Raw genomic sequence first — 25,870 nt, forward strand, 5'->3', positions numbered from 1 at the left:
AGGCACTTGAGTACTGGAAGACAGTTATTTCTCTCTCTCTCTCTCTCTCTCTCTCTCTCTCTCTCTCTCTCTCTCTCTCTCTCACACACACACACACACACACACACACACACACACACACACACATCTTTCTCTACTTGAGACTGGACCTACCTAATTCTCTCAACTGTTTGTCATACAGTTTAGCCTCCAGACACTTTTTCTGTTACATGTCGTGTCAAGCCACAATGTAAAAAAAGATGTGGGGACTCTAGAAAGAGTGCAGAGAAGACCAACAAAGATGATTAGGGGACTGGAGACTAAAACATATGAAAAACGGTTGCAGGAACTGGGTATGTCTAGTTTAATGAAAAGAAGGACTAGGGGAGACATGATAGCAGTGTTCCAATATCTCAGGGGCTGCCCCAAAGAAGAGGGAGTCAAGCTATTCTTCAAAGCACCTGAAGGTAGAACAAGAAGCAATGGGTGGAAACTAATCAAGGAGAGAAGCAACCTAGAACTAAGGGGAAATTCCCTGACAGTTAGAACAATTAATCAGTGGAACAACTTGACTCCAGAAGTTGTGAATGCTCCAACACTGGAAGTTTTAAAGAAGATGTTGGATATCCATTTGTCTGAAGTGATGTAGGGTTTCTTGCCTAAGCAGGGGGTTGGACTAGAAGACCCCCAAGATCCCTTCCAACTCTGTTATTCTATTACAAGCCAGCCAAAGTCAGGAAAGAGCAACCCTAAACTATAATGGCTCCTTTTGCCATTTATACGCAGAGGGACGTTTCTTTCTTTTGATCCAGCAGTAAGTTTCCTCTGGTTCTACGAAGAGGTGGAGAAGAATAAACAAAAGCCTGTTTTGCCAAGGAGTGGGTGGGGAAGGGGGAGCTGCCTTTAGATTGCAACCAAGCCTGAAAAACCTTGTCAAGGTTATAGGTCCCATTAAGGCATTAAGCAATGTGCTTCTGGAATACGCTGCAGGGAGAAAAACTAATATACTTTAGCTAATCGGTAAATATGCAGGTTCCATTAGGGCTTCCTGCTCTGAGCTAGTAAAATTGGGATGATCATTAGAGAGTAGATTTTGTAGCTCTTCCCTGCTCCTTCATAGTTCTCTGGAGATTACCGTCAGATCAACTTTTCACTGCCCGTTAATGAGTTTACCTTCATGTTGTTGCTGGTAGGAACTGGAACAAGAGCCCTGGAAGAAATCTGGAAGTTTTCCAGAGGAAGAGAGGGAGTGGTCACATGTGGGTATTCTCAAAGCCTGATTGGTCCAAAGACTGAGAGCAAACTCTTAAATACTGGTGCCTTCCAGTCCTATCCCAGTTTCCTCTCAGTCTTTCTTGGTCCAAGTACTGTTTGAGAATATTCCATAGGTAGGCTTTGTTTCATTGCAATCTGGTTTTCTTTTTGGCTTAATTGGGCACCTTTAAAGTTTACAAATTCTAAACTCTCGTTGCTGTGGCCCCAAGGGACAGTCCTCTGCCTCGGGCGGTTGGGGGAGGGCCCTGTGGGGCATCCAGCCTCCCCCCCGTGGGCACGGAGCCTCAGCCCTATCCCCGGGATTGCAGGGATGCCAGCTCCAGGTTCAGCTTCTGGGAAGGCAGCTTGCCTTCCCAGGCGAGAGAGGGTGATTTTGATGCCTCGGCGCGCACAAGCTGCCGCGGAGCCGCCATTTGATCTGGCCGGCTGCCGCGTGTCTTCGCAGTTTGCTGGCTTTGCGAGGGGAGTTTGGGGGCGAGGAGTGCGTAACGGTGGGCCGCGTGGCTCCCCCCGTCCTTAATTAGAGCGGTGGCGGCTTCTCAGAACAGGAGCAGAGCCGTGAGTGCTTGTTTTGGCCCCCTGCCGCTGCACGGAGTTCCGGTGGCCATTTTGGATGCCGTCACGTGCGCGAGGCCCTTGCCTCGTTCTAAGGCTGAACGTGTGGCTCAGCTGGGGGCGAATTTGGCCTAGTCCCTCCAATCCACCCAGCAGGCCCAGGTCCCGGTGGGGCCTACAGAGGCCAGTGACTTCTCCTTCGTCGGACATGTGAGTGGGGCATGGAGGAGGGGTCGGATCTTCCCCAGGGCCAGAAGAAGGCCCGTTGGGGGTGGGCGGAGGTTCTGGTGCAGGGCTCCAAGGGGGTTCCCCTTCCTAGGCCTAGCATGGTTCAGCGCCCATCTAGGGCCTCCAACAAGGAGGAGGCGAGGAGACATAAGGCCATTGAAAAGTCTTTTGCCAGAGCAGAGAGGAGGCCAAGGCCCCAGGGCCTAATTCCAGGGACTGATCCAGGTCTCCAATTAGGCCTTTTTCTGGTCTTTCTTCCCCTAGGGGTTTCAGCCCTTCTTCTCCTTCTGCCTCTCCTGACAGGGCCCTCTCCTCTTCTGGGCAGAGGGGTCCCCCTCTCCCTCCCCTTCAGTGTCTCCAGGTTACATGGGGAGGGGCGGTACAGGCCATTGGAGGGTACTTCCAGAGGCTCTTGCTCCTCTCGCAGGTTGGCTCCCCTGAGGCCTAGTTCCTCTTATGGGGATGTGGAAGATTTGGAGCATTTACCAGAGGGTATCAAAAGGCTTATTTCTGCTGCCATTTCACGGGGCTTTGCCCAGAGGGGTACAGGCTCCTTTCCTTCCAGGCATGGGGGCCTGGGCAGGGTCCAACCTCATGATTCCTCTCCTTCTGTGATTAGTGAAGCTTCGGTCATGGGGGAGGAGAACCTCCAGGTCAGGAGTTCTCAATGATGAGAATGCGGGCCCCTCAGATGAACCATCTTCTGCAGGCCTCTTTGTCCCAGCCATGTTCAAGGTTCTATTGGGCAGGGCAAGGAGGGCAATCAAGGTGGGGACCAGAGACTTTCGGTGCTCCCACCTGGGGGTTCTGACCTGGCTGTGTTTTCTGCCATGGCCACGAACGAGGAGGAGATTCCGGCTCCTCCCTTGTTTGTGGAGGTCCTGACCAGCCAGTGGGCACGTCCCTCCAATTTCTTGACTCCTGGGAATAATGACCGCGGGCACTGTAACGTGGGACAGGCTTTGCTCAGGCCGTTCAGTTGCCGGCCATTGACAATCAGGTGGCTGCTCTGGTCTCCTCCCGCTCCTGTGGTATCCGGCGAGGCGGCAGGTAAGTTGAAGCTGCAGGATAAGCAAGCGGCACTTACCTTAAGAAAAAACTTTAATGCCACTGCAGGTGCTATCAGGTCCGCAGCCTCGGCTTCTTATTTCAGCCACGCTACGGTCATGTGTCTTAGCAGCTCCAGGAGCACATTCCCACCCAGGACGAGCGGCTTCGGTCCCGTCTCGCAGGCTCTTATGGCTGCGCCAATGGCAGGCCAAGTAGAATTTGGCAGCCACTCCGTTCAGGGGGCCTAGTCTCTTTGGGGCGGCCCTCGACCCCTTTTCTGGTCAGGAATAAAGTTAAAAAGAAGGTTCTGCCATCTGATCAGATTACGACTATAACTGGCGTTTTTCTTCTTTCTGCTCTGACAGGCAGTTTCCCAGGTCGTCCTTTCAGGACAGAAACCATTTCCAGCGCCAGTCCAGACAGCCCTTTCGTGGGGAAGGTGGCCATCCCTACCGCTGAGGGAAGTGACTCGATCCCGGGTCATCCCTTCAGCGGCTGCCTTTCCCTCTATGCGGAGCAATGGGACGAGATCACGTTGGACGCTTGGGTCCGAGCCAAAGTTCATCACGGTCTCAGGTTGGAATTTCTCTCCACCCCTCCAAATCTATTCAGGTCGTTCCCTCTGTCCCAGAGCCTGGTGTGTTGGATCAGGCCATCGCCCGCCTTCTCGACATTCAGGCGGTGGAGGCAGTTCCTCTAGAGGAACGGGACCTGGGCCTCTACTCCAACATGTTGGTGGTCCCGAAGAGCTCGGGGGGGGGGGCTGGAGGGAAATTCTGGCCCTCAAACGGCTGAACCCTTTCTGGTGTACAGGCGATTCTAGGTGTCTTCCCTCAAATCTATCTTTCAGGGCATCAGTAAGGGGGACTTCTTGGCCTCGGTGGATCTCACATAGGCCTATCTTCACATCCCTATTCTGGCCGGTCTTTGCAGGTCCCTGAGGTTCTCACACGGGAACCGCCTCCATCAATACAGGGCTCTTCCCTTCGGGCTGGACTCGGCTCCCTGAGCCTTCACGAATATTCTGGTGGCCCTGGGGGCTCATCTGCGCTCCATCACGGCGAGACTCCAATGTTATTTAAACTATGTCTTGGTTCAGGTGGAGTCTCTTCCTCAGGCCATTTCGGATCTTCAGCTCACCATCCGGAGTCTTCAGAGCCTAGGTTTCTCGGTGAACTTCTCCAAGAGCCACCTTTCCCCTTCCATGTGCACTCTTCCCCTGGGGACAGTCGTAGACTCTATGTCGGGGATAGTGCGTCTGTCCCAGGAGCATCAGAGCAGCCTGGGTCACCTGGCAGAAAGCGTTCGCGGAAGTCGGTTAGTTTCGATCCTCTCTCTATCTCTGTTATTGGGCAAGTTGGTTTCTTGCATCGGGATTGTCCTGTGGGCCGGACTTCATCTTCGGCCTCTCCAGTGGGAACTCATCCCCTTTCGGAGGGGGCATTTGAGCTATTCTCTTCGGTCCCTCTGCCTCCCAGTGGGAATCTGGTCTTGCTGGGGTGGTGGCTGTCCCTGGCCATTCAGCGGGGCTGCTGTTTCTGGGGGCCAGGCAGGGTGACCATCACCACAGACGCGAGTCTGTTCGGATGGGGGGCCCTGGTGGGTTCCCGGATGGCTCAGGGTAGGTGGTCGATCTTGGCTCTCTGCCACAACATTACTTGGTTGGAGCTGAAGGCGGCCCACCTGGCTCTGTGGCACTTCAGGCCTCGGTAGAGGGGCGTCACGTGTTCCTCCTGACGGCCAAGGTGGCCGCCAAGGCCACATCAATCATCAGGGGCAGACCCACTCTCGGGCTCTCTGGCTGGAGGCTCTGAAACTGGGCGCCTGGGCGGGGAGGCGCCTGTTGCCCTGGTTTCGAAACACTCTCCAGGCTCTCCAACATCCAGGTGGAGTGGCTGAGTAGGGCAACTCTGGACAATGGTGAGTGGCAGCTCCACCCATCATGGTTCGGACGATCTGTCAGAGGTTTGGGACTCCTCTGGTGGATCTGTTCGCCTCACCCGCGAACTCTCAGCTTCCTCGTTTTTTTCACCCATTTCCAGTCCAGGTCTGTGTAGGGCACAGACGCCCTCAGGAGCCGGTGGCCTTTGGGCCTTCTTTATGCATTCCCTCCCATTCCCCTCATCCTGGGGACCGTCGGGAAGGTGGTGGCGGAGAAGGCCCTGGTCATCACCGTGGTCCCTTATTGGCCCAGTAGGCCCTGGTTCGCAGGCCTGGTTCAGCTGTCGGTGGCCCCTCCGTGGAGGATTCCTCAGGGGGGGGGTGGTCTTGCAGCAGGGGGTCCTGCTTCGCCCAGAGGCCGGTGGGTCCATCTGACCGCCTGGCTCTTGGACAGCAGTCTCGGCACCCTTCTACGACCCGCATCTACAATTCCACCTGGGTGGCCTTTGTCCGGTGGTGTTCTCCTCTTGGCATTTCTCCCGACAGGGCCACTATTCCTAACATCTTGGATTCCTGCACAAGGGCCTTGACGACGGGCTTTCACGGACGTTGTGTCGCCAGGTGGCGGCTTTGTCTTCAGTCCTAGGGGGTGTGGGGTCTTCTTCTTTCTCTCAGGTTTCCCTGATTCTGTAGGGGGTGGCTGATCTCAGGCCTCCCTCCGTCCACGGGTTCCCCACGTGAGATCTTCCCCTAGTTCTCAGGGCTTTGACGGCGGTCCCGTTCAAACCTCTTCGGTCTGTTCATCTGCGGTTCTGGTCTTTGAAGTGGTTTTCCTGGTGGCGGTTGCCTCCACCCGACGTATTTTGGAGTTGGGCGCCCTGTCTTCTGGGGTCGACCTTTGCCATCTTCTCCAGGACAGGGAAGTGCTTTGCCTTCATCCCAAAGGTGAACACTCCCTTTCATAGGGCTCAGGAGATTGTCCCGCCCGACTTTTGCCTGGGCCCGTTCCAATGATAGGGAGAGGCTCTAGCATCGGTTGGACATGCGTCGCACTCTGCGGATTTACCTCCGGTGGACCGTGGAGGTCCGTAGGTCAGAGGCCTTGTTTGTTTGTTTCGTTCCAGCTGGGAACGTTTGGTTCTGGGGTGTCCTCGGCCACCATTGGCCGTTGGCTGTAGCAGGCCATTGCAGGGCCTACGGAGCAGCTGGTTGTCCGGCCCCATTGGGCATCACAACCCATTTTACTAGGAGTGCCGTAACTTTGGCGGTGTGGGCCACGAGGGCCCGTCTGCTGACGTTTGTCGTGCGGCCACTTAGGCTTCTCTGACGTCTTTCACCTGACGTTATCATCTGGACGCCTTCGCTTCAGCGGACGCGTCATTTGGTCAGAGGGTCTTGCAGTGGGTGGCGGCTGATGCTCCCCTTGGGCCTTAGTGGTTTCCTGTTTTCCCTCCCTGGGACTGTAGCTTGGGTATGTCCCACATGTGACCACTCCCTCCCTTCCTCTGGAAAAAGAACATTGGTCTTATCTGAACGTGTCTTTTAAGAGGAAGGGAGGGAGTGGTCACAGCCCGCCCTAGTGATTTTTCCTTTGGGGCCAAGGGGAGGGCCCGGGTGGTTCCCGGGGTTTTTTGTTGTTGTTGTTGTTGTTGTTTGTCATTTCAGTTCTACCATTCGCCTTCGAGGAAACTGGGATAGGACTGGAAGGAGCCAGGAGTTAAGAATTTGCTCTCAGTCTTTGGACCAATCAGGCTTTGAGAATACCCACATGTGACCACTCCCTCCCTTCCTCTTAAAAGACACGTTCAGGTAAGAGCAACGTTCTATTTCAGTTAACTTACAGGAAGCAGATTTCGTGGAAGAGGAAAATGTCCGCTGTTCAAGCAAGCTGTTTTGCTTTCGTGGTAATTGACAGGACATCAGAGATAAATTTAGTCTGGCCGCTGTCCTATTTTTCTCAATACTCAGCCTGTACATTTGGATATGTGAGACAAGCAAGGTTACGCAAAAGCATATTGCAATGTTATTCCATATTCCACCCTGCCAGAGATTGGAGGAGTGTTGGGGATAGAGGTGCTTATAGACCTTGGACTACCAAATTATTCAGATTAAAGAACGGAAAGAGATTGCCAAATTATCCAAAAGGGTTCTCCAAAAAAGCAGGTGCATATTCTTTAAAATGCCAACTATGTTGCTGTAACAATGCTTATAGTTTACAATATCATAAGAAGATATTGTAGAGGGGAAAAGGTACAGGACAAGGCAATTGTTATTACTAAAGGAATAGTTTATTAAGAAAGACTTCGAGGGTGGTTAATTTGGAGAGTTTGGGAGAAAGAAATTATTAGGACTCCAGTTCCCCCATTGAAACTGAATGGTGGGAGATTCAGGATCAATAAGAGACAGCACAAGTAGCCACAAATTGTCACTGGTTGTTTAGTAACCATTCAAAGTTATTTCTCAGAGCTTTGGAGTGTGATGTTGCTCAACAATGGACTGGTGATAGTAGCTTTAAATGACTAACATTTATTTTATCACTCTGTCCTCGCGATGATAGTTTCTAGCTGATATCTCCTTACCTTGCAACTTCCCCATTTCAGAATACAACGGAAATGTACAAAATATATGTCTTGGTGCTTGTGTGTGATTCTCTGTGTGAGAATAGGAAGAAGACTTGTGAAACCAAGTATGGAATTGGTGCTTACTTTGTAGGGAAAGATGTAACCAAGGGAAGACCTACTGCTGCCTTCCTCTCCAGATATGTAGGACATTTCCAATAATCTCCTCCCAGCATGATATTTAGTTTTGGAGGGTATCAAGTTGAAGAAGACAGCTGGAATCTACTCATGATGGTAAGATTTCCCCTCAAATACTGTTTGCTTCTGCAACAGCTGAAAAGAAAATACAGTCTTCCTTCCTGTCCAAAAACTGGGATTCACTTTTTATGGTTTAAATACACTGCTAGGAATCTAAAGACTAGCTCTAACTCCAGTTAAGGGTAGACGAGATAGGGCATTCATGGATTATTTCAGTGTGAATTTTCCTAACTTTATATTTTTCAGTTAATACAGGTAGTCTATGACTTACTATCACAACTCATCAAATTTGCAGATGACACCAAGCTGGCAGGAATAGCCAACACTCCAGAAGATAGGCTTAAGATACAGAAGGATCTTGAGAGATCTGAACATTGGGCACTATCTAACAAAATGAAATTCAATGGTGAAAAATTAAGGTTCTATATTTAGGCAAGAAAAACAAAATGTATAGGTATAGTATATGTGGTACCTTGCTCAACAGTAGTAACTGTGAGAGGGATCTTGGAGTCCTAGTGGACAACCATTTAAATATGAGCCAGCAGTGTGCAGCAGCTGCCAAAAAAGCCAACACAGTTCTAGGCTGCATAAACAGAGGGATAGAATCAAGATCACCTTAAGTGTTAATACCACTTTATAATGCCTTGATAAGGCCACACTTGGAATACTACATTTAGTATTGCCACGATTTTAAAAAGATGTGGAGACTCTAGAAAGAGTGCAGAGAAGAGCAACAAAGATGATTAGGGGAGGAACTCTGTTATTATATTATATTATATTATATTATATTATATTATATTATATTATATTATATTATATTATATTATATTATATTATATTATATTATACTATATTATACTATACTATACTATACTATACTATATTATATTATATTACATTATATATTCTCCACAAAGACAATATCAAGACAGCCTTCAACACTTACCAAAAAATAGCCAACATCTTAAGAAACCCCAAAGAAAAAATCCTGGTAGAAAACCAAGGAGTCTACGAAATACCATGCAAAACCTGCCCTGCAACATACATAGGACAAACGAACAGGAGAGTAAATGCATGCATCGCAGAACACAAGAACGCAGGAAGAAAAAAAGAAAAAACTTCCTCCCTTTTCCAGCACCTTAATGCTACAGGACATGAAATTAATTTTGAAGGAACCAGGTTAATCTCCAAAACTGAACACTTCAACAAGAGAATAATTATGAAAGCTATCGAAATAGAGAAATACCCCCACAACATGAATAAACATGACGATACCTCCCACCTACCAGACATCTGAAAACCAGCCCTAGTCAACAAACGATCCCCACCCACCACCCAGCCATTACAACACAAAACAATAAGGGAAACACAGCCAGCACCAATCAGCACCAATCTACCAATCATAATACAACCACACGGCCAATCATTACACTTACTGAAACAAAGCCAGCACTCCACACACACCCCACCAAAATTTATAGAAAGATGGCAGCTCCGACCACGCTTTAAGCCCAAAACCCAGCCTGAAGATGGCGAGTGAGACCTCGCCGAAATGTTGCCAAGACAATCTCAATCTTACACGGGAAAAGACCCAAATACAACAAGACCAGCATATATAGTCTCTCCTTCATACCCATAGCCCTGTGAAATGCTAGTGTGGATATCCAAAGTAGAAGCTATAATGGAAATATTGACACAGCATTGGTCAGCTGAGGAATGTCCAGCATTTTGGAATTTGGAAGTAAGAGCTGGCTTTTTACTGCTGGCTTTTTCCAAAGAAGTCAATGATTTACCGTGGATTATTAATCCTTCACGTCTTCAGGATGTCAGCAGTTTCTGAGTTCAAGTAGACTTCCTCATTATTTTGGCTTCTGATCCTATTGGGAAATTAATTTAGACTGTGTGAGATGGAGATGGGCATAAACCATGCCCTAATATTTTCAAATCTTGAGCATTCCTAATTTACACCTATAAGAGATGGATTGTTCACAAGAAATGAATATAAACACCACAATTCTGGTGACATCTGCTGGTTGATTGAATTATCAGCTCTCATGTGAGCTGGGGAGTTGAGCAATTCTTTCATTAGAATTGGCCAAAGAATAACCTTTCCTGTTGTATAGTTCTTGTGTGTAAAAAGGCAGAGACTTAATCACACAGACACAAACACACACATAAACCACCTTGACTTTTTACTCTCTTCTATGGACACCTTTGTGACTATGGAGATGTTTATAGTGGGTTGGGCATTGAACATAGTAGAGTAACTGAAATTTTTCCTGGTTTGATTGACTTCAATTAGAGATGGTCCCCCACCCCCCTGATTTTACTCTGCTAGTTGTTGCCAACCATAGGGGTGGTGCTCATCGAGCCAGCATTCTCCAAAGATAGTTCCATGGTCATCTCCCCAGCATGATGTCATGAAGCACCGTTGCATTCCCACTGTGTTAGGCCTGCAGCGGTTCCTTTAAGAATCTTTGGCCTGCCACACACTCTCTTCCAGCTTAATGCATATTCATTAAGGGGGGGAATAGCAAGGGGTAGAATGTGTTGTTTTCAAAATAAAAAAAATATTTTCTAGAAGCTCAAGGTTATTCTTTTTCTCCGTACCTCTGCACCTGAACGGAGCCAACTGGGCGGAGATGCCAGCGTGGAAGAAGATTGGACCATGTGATGGATTTGTGCGTGTGGGGACAAGATCATGAACTTTCAACTGGGTGGAATCCCAGGAAGTGTTTCAGAATTGGGATTCCACAGTACGATGCCAACATGTCTGATTTATTAAATTGGAACTTTAAGGATACTTTTGCCTTGGACTCTGATTTAATTCTGCATGATATTTGGAATGCTGACACACTGAAGAAATACCTATTTATTTACTCGCATTTTCATGCTTTTGAACTGCTAGGCCTGTGATGGTGAACCTTTTTTTCATGGTGTGCCACAATTGTGTGCGTGCACACTATAGCGCATGCACACATGCCCACACCAGTTCAATCCTCCTTACCTACCTGCGCATGCACGTGCGACCCTTCCCCAGCCTTCAGAGGATTTCCTGAAGTCTGGGGAGGGTGAAAATGGCCTCCCCCGGCCCTCCAGAATATGCCTCCATGTGCCACGCATGCCATAGGTTTGCCATCATAGTGCTAGGCTGTCAGGAGCTGGGGTGAGGTCAGGAGCTCACTCCATCATGTGGCTCTTGGGTCTCAAACCTCGGCTGCTGGCTTTCCAGCTGACAAGCCCAGCATCTTAACCGAGCTACTACGTGGCCTTAATTAGAGATAGAAATAGACTTTACAGCCCTCTCTAAGCATTTTACAGAGTTAGCCTATTGCCCCCAACCATCTGGGTCCACCTCGGAAGGACGGAAGGTTGAGTCAACCATAAGCCTGGTGAGATTTGAACTGCCAAATTGCAGGCAGGCAGCCATCAGCAGAAATAGACTGCAGTACTGCACTCTAACCATTGTGCCACCATGGTTCATGAAGAGTCAGAACATATAGTAATAGCAATAGCACTTAGACTTATATACTGTTTCACAGTGCTTTTACAACCCTCTCTAAGCGGTTTACAGAGTCAACATATTGACCCCAACAATCTGGGTCCTCATTTTACCCACCTCGGAAGGATGGAAGGCTGAGTCAACCTTGAGCCTGGTGAGATTCGAACTGCCAAATTGCAGGCAGCCGGCAGTTACTTATTTATATAAAAGAAATAAGGGGGTATTAATAGATACTAGAGATTAGTAGTGTTCTTACTCCAAGGAGGTCTTTTCATGGATTAAGTTTAATGGATTAAGTTTTATGAGATGATGGTGATCTCATTTTTTAAAATTGTTGACCTGTCTTGAGGCTATTTATTCATTCATTTATTCATTCTCAAAATTTTTCAGAAAATCTTTAGAGATTTTTGTTTTTGCAAGAATGCTCAAATTCAAGAGATTTGGGCAACATTAATATATATTGTAATGAAATATTTTTGGCCATCCAGGGTTGATTTTAGCCTCATGTGGACGATGCATTGCTGAGTTAGTAAATAAGCTGCCAATTGGCTTCTGCACTGTGTAAGGTGTTGTTCTGTAAAATCTACTCTTTACTTTTTCAAGTAAAATTATATGAGCAATTTGCAGTAGTTAAGAGCCTTTTCCTATTCGCAGCTTCCAGGTGTGGTTTCCCCCCCCCCCCCCTTTTATTTCCCCATTCTCTGCTTGGTTAAAAAAGGCATTCCAGTCTACAAAGAGGAAGGTGGAGGATATCCTTTCTGAGCTGATAATGAAATGATTAAATGACCAATCCCAGTATTATCTTTTGTCCATTTGGCAGATAAAACAAAAAATTTAGCTTCAACCTGATTCACCTAAATTACGGGTGTCAAACTCAAGGTCCAGGGGCCAGATCCAGCCCCTGGGGGGCTTAGATCTGGCCCGTGGGACCACCCTGGAAACAGCTGATGAAAGAAATGTCCTTCTGGGTTCGGCTCCAAGTGGGGAAAAAGACACTGGATACATGGAGGCTGCTTGGAAAGATGATTTAATGGTGGACATGACCATATGCCTTGACTCCTGAACTGAAAAGGTGATCACATCTTCAATGTTGGGTGGAGAAGAACAGAAGGAAAAGGGGCTTGCAGAGTTTTTTATAATATGTTCAGCCCCACCTATCGGTTTCCTGTTCCTGTGTAAGAAATGTATTCTGATTGGTTGTCGGACTCCCATGGGGCAATGCAGGAGCAACTCTCTAGGCTGTGTTTTGAATCCAGGTTTGGTTGAGTTCTCAGATGCCATGTGGTGAGTGGGTAAAGGCTAATCATGCCTCAATCCCATCCCCCTGGAGCTGAAGGGGATAACTCTTTATTATATAAAGGGACTGGCTTGGGAATCTTAATGGCCCATTGACAAAGAGGGTGGGGGCAGGAAGCTGCAGGGAGCTACTCTGTCTTTAAAACATGTTTCTCCCTTTTCATATCCAGGGAAATGTAATATTCTGCCTTTTCAATATTTCCTAGGATATTTCATTTTTCTAGGAGAGGGCTGGGTGATAACTTCCTACACAGCGAAGGACCGGCCCACCGTGCCTTTGCCAGTGAAAATTGAGCTTAGGCCCGCAGCCCTCTTGAGTTCCATTTTTGCTGGCAGAGGGTTGCAGGAGGCTGCCACAGCCAAAAACAGAGCTTGGGAGCCTGTTTTTGCTGGCAAAGCACTCGGGCCACCGCAGGGACCCCTGACACGATTGATGTCGAGCTGGCCACACACACCTGGCCATGCCCCCCTCCCCCCCAAGGTAAAACACAACCCTGACATAGCTCTCAATAAAATCAAATTTGACCTCAATAGATCCCTTGTTTCTCCCAAAGGACAGCTGTGCTAAATGAATTGAATTAGTAGTTCAGAAATCTGAAAGATTCTGATAAAGAAGAATATTTGTAACTCAGCATTGAAATGAGGGGTCTTGAGGTCCTCTGAGTACATTTGTTTTCTTGCAGATGTTTCATTATCCAAACTAGGTAACATCATCAGTCCTAGAATTGATGACAATATCCGGTTTGGGTAATGAAACTTCTGCAAGAAAACAACCAAACAACCAAGTGCAGAGAGCACCAAAGATGCTCATTGGCGCAGTCTGGATATCCAAGAAAACTTGGCAAATGCTGACAGAATTGACAAATGCCGGATGTACTATTTTTGTGTTTCTCCGTCTTGGCTGCTTGAAGATGTGTGGACTCCCAGAATTCCACCATCAGCATATTTATTTTATTTTATGTATTTATTTAATTTGTCAAACATGTATGAGATAACAAGTATAAACCTGGACGTGAACAAAGGAAATGAGCACGAATAAATGGGGATAGTAGGAGGGGACGCTAGGCACGCTGGTGCGCTTATGCATGCCCCCTTTACGGACCTCTTAGGAAAGGAGTGAGTCCACAGTAGACAGTTTAAGGTTGAAGCTATGGGGGTTTGAGGAAGTAACAACAAGAGTTGGGTAGTGCATTCCAGGCATTGACCACTCTGTTGCTGAAGTCTTATTTTCTGCCATCGAGTTTGGAGCAGTTTACCTTGAGTTTGTATCTATTGTTTGCCTGTATACTATTGAGGTTGAAGCTGAAGTAGTCGTGACAGGTAAGACATTGTAGCAGACACCTCTTTGTACTATGCTTAGGTCAGACCGTAGGCGGCGTAGTTTAAGGTTGTCTAAGCCCAAAATTTCAAGCTTGGTGGCATAAAGCATTCTATTGCGAGCTGAGGATTGGAGTATTCTTCTCCTTAAATACCTCTGGATTCGCTCAATTATATCAATGTCCCATATACAATGTGGATTCCAGGCAGACGAGCTGTATTCGAAGATTGGTGTGGCAAAGGTTTTGTATGTCCTAGTTAGCAGTACAGTGTTATCGGAGAAGGAGCTTTGCAAAATTAGGTTAACAACTCTTAATGCGTTTTTGGCAATGTTGTTACAGTGAGCTCTGGGGCTTAGATTGTTTGAGATGACTACTCCAAGTCCTCTATGAGGGTCATCTATGAGGTCGTATCTGACCAGCTTGTATTTGGTGTTCTGATTTTTGTTGCCAATCTGTAAGACAGAGCATTTGTTACTTGAGATTTGGACATGCATATGCTTTCTAGGGAATTCTGGGAATTGAGGTCCAGACATCCTCAAGTAGCCAAAGCTGAGAAACATTGCTCTGTCCTTTGCACCTGGGGATAATTTTGTGCTGTTTGAGAAGCAAGAACCAATTCAACTCCCCAAGTTCCCCGGCACAAATCTTCAAGTAGCCGAGCTTGAGAAATACTATACTAATGTGTCTCTTTTGCCTGCATTCTCTTCTGACTTCCTGTTTGGCGCCTTAGCCCAGGGGAAGCAGCGTTCAGGGTTAAGCACCATTAGCTAACTTTTTGGCCTTCACTTCAGGAAGTTTGCTTAATGCTTAGGCCTCTGGTGAGTCTCCCTCTCCTTCTTTCCCACCTGAAGTAGGAACCGTGTTGATCAACAGCTAAACTCAAGCAAGAACCCTCTGTTCACAACTACCACATTTTTCGGAGTATAAGATATACCGGAGTATAAGATGCATCAAAATTTTGAAGAGGAAATTTTTAAAAAGAAGTTTTTGCACTCTGCAGACCTCCCAAAAACGGCCAGTTTTTCACGAAAATGGGCCCATTTTTTTTCCAGAAAGGGGAATAAATAGCCTTTAGGAGGCTTATAGAGTGCTCCTGGGGGCTGGGAGGGGAAACTTCTGCCCTCCCCAGCCCCCAGGAGCTCTCTGAAAGCCTCCTAAAGGCTATGCACGGCCATTTTGGTGAATGGGGTGGGGTTTCGGGAGGCAAAAAATGCTGTATTCAGATGCACCCAGATTTTCAGCCTCTTTTTTGAGGGAAAAAGGTGTATCTTATACTCCGAAAAATACAGTATATTGAGCAGATAATTCTCATTCCTCTCCAGAGACTGGCTCAAAGAAGACCACTAAATAGGGACAGCATTAACTTTTAACAGAAATCTGCATCAAATGGCAGATGCTGGGAGATAGACAGCTAAGAGGAAACTCTATGAATCTTACTCTGCACTCCCTGTATTAATAATCTGCTTTTGTGTGCAGTGAAGGACAGATCCCCACACTGATAGGAGACCCAGTTAGCAACAGCAATTTCTGTTGTAGTCCCTGTCTTGTGAAATATTTCCTCCCTCCGAGATAAGAATGGCCTCTCAACCCTGTTGGTTTTTTGCAGTTTTAAAAACTTGGCTTTGTACTCAGGCCTGGGACTCAGAATGTGCTAAGGGCCTCATTATTTGGCTTTACTATTAATTGATTACTTGTCCCAGCTTCTGCCAACCTAGCAGTTCAAAAGCATGTAAAAATGCAAGTAGAAAAAATAGGAACTATCTTTGGTGGGAAAGTAACTGCATTCTGTGCTCCTTTGGCATTTAGTCATGCCGCCCACATGACCACGGAGATGCCTTTGGACAGCGCTGACTCTTTGGCTTTGAAACGGAGATGAGCACCGCCCCCTAGAGTCAGGAATGACTAGCACGCTTGGACGAGGGGAACCTTTACCTTTATCTGATTAGTTGATTAACCTTCATGGTTGCTGTTTATACATTTATTTTGTGGATGCTTTTATTATTTAGTACTTTGAATTAATTGCTTTAGAATTTTAGAATTGCAAGCCACCCATTGTTACCTGGTTAAGCTCGGTGGCTATAGAAATTGAATACATAAATAAAATATATAGAGCCAGTCTTACTGAACTATGAGATCCAGGGCAAGGAAAGATTCATACCATATATGTATATATGTATGCATGTATGGGTTGGTACCGGTTCGCACTGATTTAGGCAAACTGGTAGTGGAAATTGGGCATGGGTCACTGAACTGGTAGGGATGGCAGGCTGGTCCAGCCCCCGAACCAGTTCCCTGGTCGCCCATGCCTTTGCCAGAATGTATTTCAGTCATTTTTTTTAATGTGCTGCGCATGCACAGAACAGTTTACAGGCTGTAAATGAATGAGGTCTAGCCCCGCCTAGATTGAGTGCATGAAGTGATTTTTTAATCTGTTTTTCTTTCTCTATTTTTAATTTTTATCCTTTTAGTGATGTATTTCTGTAAGCCGCCCGGAGTCCTTCGTGATTGGGCGGCATATAAATTTATTAAATTTGAATTTGAATTTGAACTGCGCATGCGCAAGCAATGTGTGGTGGGTGCACACGCGAAGTGAACCGACAGTAACACTGGCAGCAACCCACCCCTGATGTACGTGTGTATGTATGTATGTAGGTAGGTAGGTATTTTCTGCCTTTATTATTTTTACAAACGACTCAAGGCAGCGAACATATCCACACACCTTCCTCCTCCAATTTCCCTCACAACAACAACACTGCAAGGTGAGTAGGGTTAAGAGAGAGTGATTAGCCAAAAGTCATCCAACTGGCTTCAGTAGCTAAGGTAGGACAGGAACTGGTCATCCTGGTGTCTTAACCACTAGATCAAGCGCGCTCTCCTATGTTCATACTTTGAATTGATCTTACCTACTGTCCCACTGGATGAGGGTTGCAGTAGCTCACATACCTTTTTTCGTTTTTTTGTAAGCAGCATGGCATGACTGTGGCTGAGCTCACATAGTACACTTTGTCATGGCTAATTGACCAATAGCCCATTCGATCAACTGAATTATCAAGGTTCTCACAACCCAACAAATCAGCTGGGTTGGGTTTGCACAAGATGATGTTAATATATGAGCAGCTGGTTTGTGGGTTTAGTGGGCTGTGAAGACACAGCTTCCATCCGGAGTCACAAGGTAAAGATTCAGTTTGCTCCGATTAGTAGTTCCTCTCTTAATATGTTTCTTTCCCCACCCAAATCTGCTCAGCATCTAAAGATAGGGTCTTCTGCTTGTCTCCATAGGTTTATAATCCTAACTTAGCTTAGCTTTGCAATAGAGATGCCCATGGACACCTTGCCTTCTCAGCCATTTGAGAGAAATGGGCTGCTTTTCTCACTGGTGGTGTGAACATGTTGGATGGAGGGGAACCTTGGAAATTCTGTGGCCAGTAGACAGGCGGCTTTTTACAGGAAATGACTGAGCAAAGCTAAGTTCCTCCTGTTGGAGGCAAGAGCAAAGCTGAAGCTGCTTGTAGAGCAACAGAGAAGTGCCGGACCAAGGTATGGGTTTATGCAACTAATCGGCAGTATTGACCAGGAAGATGGCTGAAGGAGGGATCCCAGACCTGCCGCCTCAATCTCCTGCCTCTATCAAGGCTTATGGAACCATGGAATCAGCTGAGCAACCTCAAGGATCATCACAGCGACCCACCAGAAGGGCTTACATCGCTATTGTTACGCTTTGCCACCTGAACCTGGTGAATTACATGGACTGGTTTCTTGTAGCAGGTAGGTTAGATCCTATTTACAACTACTTTGTGGCAATAGCACCCAGAATGTGGGATTAATGACAGGCTGAAAACTTTCTTGCAGTGTGGCAACAACAACAACAACAACAACAACAACAACAACAACTTGGTTGATATCTAGGATGCTGGCAGCAACTGGTATCAACCATCAGCACCAGTCAATGATATTTGTGGATAGATTTTTAAATGTTCAGTTAACTGAGTTTAATGAATAAAAGATATTATTATTATTATTAATAATATCTTAATAATAATAATAATAATAATGCATTTTAATAATTTAATAAAAAATTAATACAATTTAATAATTTTAGCTAATCCTAAAGAATTCAAAGAAAAGACGAACCAAGCTGTTCATGGCTTGGATAGACTATAAGAAAGCGTTTGATTTGGTTCCCCACAGCTGGATCAAGAAATGCCTGAAAATCTTTGGCATTAGCAGCAACATATAAAAATTCATGGAAACTTCAATGAACCTCTGGAAAATGAAGCTTATAGTTAATGAAGAAGTACTGGGTGAAGTTGAAATTAAATGAAGCATTTTCCAGGGTGATTCCCTTTCACCCCTACTTTTTATATTCTCAATGCTACCACTGACAACCATTTTGAAGAAGGTGAACTGTGGATGCGAACTTGCAAAGAAAGGACTGAAAATTTCACACTTGGTGCACATGGATGATTTGAAGCTGTTTGGTAAAACAAAAGCTGAACTGAATTTATTAATTGAAAGCACAAAAGAATTTAGCCAAGACATTGGTATGCAGTTTGGAATTGACAAATGTGGAACAATGAAAACCAAGGCAGGCAAGGTCCTAGAAGATGATGGAATACAACTTGAGAATGAAGAAATGATAAAGGCGGTAAAACCAGAAGAAGGCTACAAGTACTTGGGGATTTTAGAGGCCTTTGATTTAATGCATAACAAGGAATTAACCTCAGCCAAGTACATTGAATAAGTTCGCAAGATATTAAAGTCCAAATTGAGTGTAGGAAACATCATAAAAGCCATAAATACCTGGGCTATACCTGTAATTCGATACTCTGCAGGAATAATTGACTGGACCCAGATGGAGTTGGACAATTTGGACAGAAAAACAAGGAAGCTTATGACAATGAATCATGCTTTGCACCCTAAAAGTGATGTTGACCAATTATATCTACCAAGAGCAGAGGGTGGTCAAGGACTCCTACAAGTAAAGCAGACTGTGGAAGAAGAAAGACACAGCTTGAATGATTACATCCAGAAAAGTGAAGAACCAATGATTAAAGAAGTAAATAAAGGAGGCCTTTTGAAGACAACTAAGTCAAAAGCTGAATATAAGAAAGAAGTAATTGAGAAGCGAGATGAAAATTGGAAAAGCAAAGCTATGCATGGCCAATACTTGAAAAGTATTGAAGGCAAAGCTGACCAAAAAGTAACTTGGAACTGGTTAAGATCAGGAGTATTGAAAAAAGAAACAGAAGGCTTTATTTTGGCAGCCCAAGAACAAGCCTTAGCCACAAACTGCATGAAGACAAAAATTCAACATGTAACACCAACAGCAAATGTGGCCTCTGTAATGAGAAAGATGAGACAGTCGACCACTTGATCAGTGTATGCAGCAAAATTTCACAAACTGACTATCTACAATGCCATGACAATGCCATGCTAAGATTATTCACTGGGAATTGTGCCAAAAGTTTGGATTTGAGTACAGTAAAAACCACTGGGATCATCAGGTTGAGAAGGTTTTAGAGAATGCGAAAGGCAAGATCTTGTGGGACTTCAGAATCCAGACTGACAGGCACTTGGCCTACAACACACCTGACATAACAATAATTGAAAAGAAGAAAGTATGGTTCATTGACATTGCAATACCTGGTGATGCACGAATTGAAGATAAACAACAAGAAAAAATCACAAAATACCGGGACTTGCAAATTGAAGTTGAGCGACTGTGGAAAAAGAAATCATGTGTTGTCCCAATTGTAATTGGAGCCCTTGAAGCAATACCTAAAGGGCTACCTCACTATTTGAAAATTCTAAATTTACCTGACTTGAACATTCTGATTCTACAAAAAACCACCCTACTTGGAACAGCTTATATCCTCCAACGTTACCTTAACAGTTCCTAGGTCCTTGGTTAGGACTCGAGCTGTTCAGCTACCAACCAGCCCCAAAGGCTGTGAATCTCATCAAAGATTAACCACATAATAATAATAATATGAGACTGTTGACCATTTGATCAGTGGGTGCAGCAAAATTTCACAAACCGACTACCTACAACGCCATGACTGAGTTGCTAAAAAAACTTGGACCGGAAAACACACAAACTTTTGAATATGTACCACGTTTTACATCCATGAAGTGACATCGACAGGTTGTACCTACCAAGAAAAATAGGGGGCAGGGGGCTGTTGCAAATCCATCAACTGTAGAAGAAGAAAAATGAAGTTTGAATGATTATGTGAACCAAAGTACAGAAAAATTGCTGCAGGCTGTGAAAACAGAGAACAGCATAAAAACAGAAACAAAGGCAGAATATAAGGAAAAACAGCTGGATAACAGATTAAATAGATGGAAACCCAAAGCTTTGCATGGACAGCACTTGTAAACATTGAAGAAAAATATGATGACAACTTGACATGGACATGGCTCAAGATGGGAACTATCAAGAAAGAAATGGAAGGCTTAATACTGGCTGCTGAAGAACAAGCACTACAAACTAATGCCATGAAAGCGAAGATATAAAAATCCACTGACAACCCAAACTGCTGACTTTGTAATAACAAAGTCGAAACTGTTTCACATTTAATATGTGAATGCAGCAAAATTGCACAAACTGATTACAAAGCTAGACACAACTGAGTTGCTAAATTAATCCACTGGTCATTATGTAAAAAATATGATTTATCTGTATCCAGAAAGTCATGGGAAAGTAAAGTGGAAAAAGTTTTCGAAAATGAGAAGGTGAAGATCTTGTGGGACTTTCGAATACAAACAGATTGTCATTTGGAGCACAACAGGCCAGATATCACAGTTGTAGAGGGCCAAAGTGTATAGTTTATTGATATTGCTGTTCCTGGAGATGCGAGAGTCGAAGAAAAAGAACTAGAAAAAATCATGAAATATCGCGACCTGGCCATCGAAACTACACGGCTATGGATGAAGCATGTAACAGTGATACCCATTGTCATCGGGGCACTTGGCACCATGGCCAAGAATTTTACAAGATACATCTACAAATTGCAGCTTCTTGCAATAACACCAGCGGAACTGCAACAAAACTGCGCTACTTGGAACATCTTATATTTTAAGAAGGTACTTGGTTGATATCTAGGACTCTGGCAGCAAACTGTATCAACCATTAGCACCAGTCACTGGTATTTGTAATGCATTTTTGAATGTTCAGTTGGCTGAGTTTCATGTTTAATGAATAAAGTATTTAATAATATAACATAATGCCTCAGACTTAACAATTGTTGATAAGAAAGACAAAAAAGTCTGGATAGTGGATGTGGCAGTGCCTGGAGACAGCAGAAGAGAAGAGAAAGAATTGGAGAAGGTAACACAATACAAAGACCTACATACATAAATAGAACGACTGTGGCAAAGGCAAGCAAGGGTAGTACCACTAGTAATAGGTGCCTTGGGTGCAATTGCAAAACAACTGGAGCACCACTTGAACACCATCGGCATTGACAAATTTGCCATCAGTCAATTGCAGAAGGCGGCTTTATTTGGAACAGCTTCCATCCTGCGACGATATCTGTAACACCATCAAGCATCCAAATCTGCCTATGCCAGGTCCTTGGTAAGGACTCGATAGGTACACAAAAATGCCAAACCCAGTCTGAACATCTGGCTGTCTGACTGTGCGATGATCAACAACAACAACAATTTTCCTGTCCAAAATTCTGTTTTTCTGACTGTACTCTCCAAATCTCTGAGAATTTCTCCGGAATGTTTTTGGATTGAGGCTGTTCTTGCTGTAACAAGCACTTCCATCTCTCTGTGGCCTCTCTATTCATTCTTCCTACTATGAAATGCCCCCATGGCAGTGGTGGCAAATCTTTTCGGCACTGAGTACTGAAAAAGGAGCACTTCGCGCTCATAGGTGAGCTAGTCTGGGCCATGACAAGGAAGAGGTGTTGTCCAGGGGGCATGCCCGCGCAGGAAAATGCATTTCTGGTTTCTGGTGTGCACATGCATGTCAGCCAGCAAGTCGTCCGGTTACTGGCATGCAGGCACACACGGCAATCAGCTGGCTGGTGCACATAGTCATGCCGGAAAACGAAAGATCAGCTCTTTCGGTTTCCGGCACTGCTGCATGCACAAAGGCCAGCCGATTGTAGTGTGCCCCTGTGCACCAGAAACCCAGCTTCAAACTGACTCTGGCTAGCTCAAAGTATAAGAACAAGGTTAAAAATATATAATGTATATAAAAGCAGTAAACAACTTGGTGAATCTAGTGAACAACAGAGAAGCGTATAACACACAGAAAAAGCCATCATAACCCAGAGTCTGAGAAAAGAATCAGGTTCTTACTGCTTGTTTGCTGTGAAAATCCTGTGGTCAGGATAGGATAACAACATCATGAATTAATCTATTCCATATCATTTTATTTTAGGAGTGCTTCTGGACATACAGAAATACTTTAATCTTACGGACGAGACTACGGGCCTGTTACACACTGGTAAAACAATTCTCTCTTCCAGGATTGATAACCTCTCTTAATCTTTTGGTTATGTTGGTACATACATTCTGAAAGTAAATTACTTACTAACTGTGCTTTTAATTTGCAAAATAATGAGGAAAACCAACAGGGGCATTTAAATGTAGGGGCAATGGAAGCTCATGTAACACAATAGTTAAAACAGTTTTTTCGGGCAGGTCTTCTAAATGTATTAGGATGACAAAGCCCAGAATTCATGTTTTTTTCTGCATGGGAATTCTGGGAGTTGAATTCTCAACCCATTTATAAAATAGGTGTTGATCACCACGATATAAAAAAGAAGTTGAAACTAGTTTATAGTTTATAGTTTATAGTTTTATTGATTTGTATGCCGCCCACTCCCGAAGGACTCCGGGCGGCTTACAATAAAACAAGGGAGCGGGGAATAATACACAAACAACATTAAAATATACAACAATCACAGTCTCCGGGGGACTGGATATATCGAGCCCCCCCCCACGGCCTGCTGGAGCAGCCAGGACTTAACAGCTTTGCGGAAGGCTGGGAGGGTAGTAAGGGTCTGGATCTCCATGGGGAGATCGTTCCAGAGGGCTGGAGCTGCAACAGAGAAGGATCTCCCCTGGGGAGTCGCCAGCCGACATTGGCTGGCAGATGGAATCCGGAGGAGACCTAACCTGTGTCTTTCTAGAAACAGTCTTTCTAGAAACTCTAGAAAGACTGTGCTGTGGTACATAATCCCTGTGCTTTGAACCCAGGGCAACTTCCAATTCAAAGCTAGGTCAATAGCTAGAGAGAAAAGTTCTATACTGGTTCTATGGTATGATTCATATAGGGAAGCTCTCTATCAGTGGTGGATTTCAAGAATTTTTAGAGCCTCTTCTGTGGGTGTGGCCTGCTTTGTGGGAGTGGCTTGCTGGCATGTGACTGTGTGGGAGTGGCTTAGAAGTCATGTGACTGGGTGGGCGTGACCAACTTGTAAAATGTGGTGAAACAACGCTCTTGCTTAGCAACCAAAATGTTGGCTCAGGAACTCTGGCATTGAAGTATGCAAGTCTTAAAGCTGTCAAGTTACAAGACCCTTGCACCCCTAACCCTTTAGAAAAAAACAACCCCCAGGGGTGTTGAAACATGACAGCTTTAAGACTTGTGGACTTCAACTCCCAGAATTCCTCCTCTCGCTCTTCATCTTGATGATGTGAGGACGGGCAGGGGGAGGGAGCTGGAACCGGTTCTAAATGGCACTGTAGATTTGTGGAACCTCTTCTATAGAAGAGGTTAGAACTGGCAGGAAACCACCCCTGCTCTCTGTATATATTTAAAACAAATAATGCAATTTCCCATCCACTCTGCTTTTGGAAATTCAGTTTAGTAATATGTCTCCCAAATGCTGGAATTGTAATCAGACCCCAGGCACTTACTATCATATGTGGTGGACTTGTAGGAAAGTGAGAAAATATTGGAAGAAAATACGATAGAAGAAAATATGGCTGGAAAAGATGATTAAGCAACGTATAGACCTGAAACCAGAAATATTTCTGGTGGGTATAATGCTGGAGGGTTATTACAAAAGGACTGTTCAGTATATCTAGTTTTGCATGCATTGACAGCAGCAAAGATTGTACTTGCAAAAATTTTGGAAAAACGAGAACACCCCATCAGATAAGGATGTAATTCGGAAAATGTTAAATTGTGCCAAGATGGAGAGACTAACTTTAAAAATAAAAGATAAAGAAGACACAGACTATTACTTGATATGGAATAGATTTTATGAATGGTTAGAGACAAGAGGTAGAAATTAGACAAAGAAGGATTGCTGCTATGCATGAATTAAATATAAAGGTTCTGTTCTGACCCCCTCCTCCGTCCAGTAATGAATGCCGAGACAAGCTTAACTGGAATGTCCTTTAATAGCAAGAAACCAAAACCTCGGTGGCTGAAAGCCAAGCATAACAAACAGATAAGGCTTGGCAGCAATCCAGCCTGCCAAGCTCACAGTAATGTCCTCCGACATTCAATCCTGCGTTGACTTCTGCAAAGAGGGGCGTGTGCACAAGTAGCTTTTTATAGTCTGGAGAGGAGCCTAATGACCACTAGCTGAGTGCAATCACCTCCTGTAATTGTGTAATTGTTCCTGACGCCTAGTAGCTCTTCGATGGCGTGCATCCAGGAACAACTCACTAATGGCCCCCGGCTCACCCTCCCTTGTCTCCTCCACACTGGTCCAAGGCTCAGGTGCCTCCTGGTGGCCAACCAGCCTCTCTGTGCCCTGTTCGGAGTCGGAGCCCTGTCCAGGGTCCTCCACTTCCTCCAGAGCCGACTCAGAGGGCCCCTTGCTGTCGGAGTCTGGTGGCAGCTCCAACGGCACCTGCTTGGCCACAACAGGTTCATATTTATAAATATGCTAATATAACCAACAGAAGTATAAATAAGCCAATGTAAAGAGAAATTTAGCTAAAACAACTCTGTTACATTTTTACTATTCTTACTTGTGTTAATATTTCTCTCTATTTTTTCTTTACTTTTCTCTTGTAAATGATATACTCTGACAACCAGGGGTGGGTTGCTGCCGGCATTTATGCCGCTTCGGCGTGCATGTGCATTTTCAAATAAAAAAGATCTGCGCATGCGCAAAATGTTAGGAAAGGGGGGGAAATTACATTTCTGCAGTGAAAATTGATCTGCGCATACGCAGAATTAAAAATCAAGATGGCGCCGCCATAGGAGAACCAGTTCAGGGGCGTTGCAAGCCTGGGTCGCTGCCGGTTCCAGTGACTCAGGCCGCCAAGTTAATACCGGTTCAGCCAAACCGGACCGAACCGGTAGGAACCCACCTCTACTGACAATGCACTGTATTCAAAATGTTTATGAATAAAAAATAAGGAAATTTAAAAAAAAAACCTGAATGTTGACAGGAAACTGAATTTGGGAAATAATTTCATATCCTGTGCTTTTCAAGAGAAGTTGTGGTGGCTAACTTTTCTGAACTTAAGGCCTTTGTGATTATGAATGATTTTTTACATTATTTTTCATTTTGCAATTGCTTTCCCTATTTCCCACATTTAAAAACGAACGGCTTGGATTATAACTCACTTGACATATTGGATTGCTATGATTGCTCGACTTACAACAATAATAGACACCAGAATTATAATTGTAAGTCATGACAGTCATTAAGTGGATCATCGCGTGACCATGCCCAACTTTATTACGTTTTTTGCAGCAGTTGTTAAGTGAACATGGCAGTCATTAAACAAGTTCCTCAATGGACCTTTTTTTTTTTTTGCTGGAAACAGAAGAAACAGGCAAAAAATGTCAAAAAACCCACAATCACATGACCATGGAATACTTTAAATGGCGATAAACTGGATTTAAAATAAAAAGGATATTTGCTTAACTGAATGCATGCATACAGATAATCCACTTAATGACCATTTGAAGTTATGTTGGACTTCCCAAAAGCTGCGTATGACACATCCCCAAAGTTATGACTATCAATAACCTATTGGTG

General features: G+C 44.9%; 1 protein-coding gene across 1 annotated transcript in view; it reads left to right on the top strand.

Annotated features, from left to right (window-relative positions):
• The first annotated feature begins 17,424 nt into the window (after nucleotides 1-17,424).
• Nucleotides 17,425-25,870, top strand: part of LOC116507965 (protein spinster homolog 3-like) — a 37,427-nt gene continuing 28,981 nt past the window's right edge. Inside the window, exons 1-2 of the mRNA XM_032216395.1 lie at nucleotides 17,425-17,666; nucleotides 22,297-22,362. Of these exons, the coding sequence (XP_032072286.1) occupies nucleotides 17,480-17,666; nucleotides 22,297-22,362 (253 nt within the window). The 5' untranslated portion in view covers nucleotides 17,425-17,479. The remainder of the gene's footprint in view (nucleotides 17,667-22,296; nucleotides 22,363-25,870) is intronic.

Source organism: Thamnophis elegans, chromosome 4 (assembly GCF_009769535.1).
Source record: "Thamnophis elegans isolate rThaEle1 chromosome 4, rThaEle1.pri, whole genome shotgun sequence".
Lineage (NCBI taxonomy): Eukaryota > Metazoa > Chordata > Lepidosauria > Squamata > Colubridae > Thamnophis > Thamnophis elegans.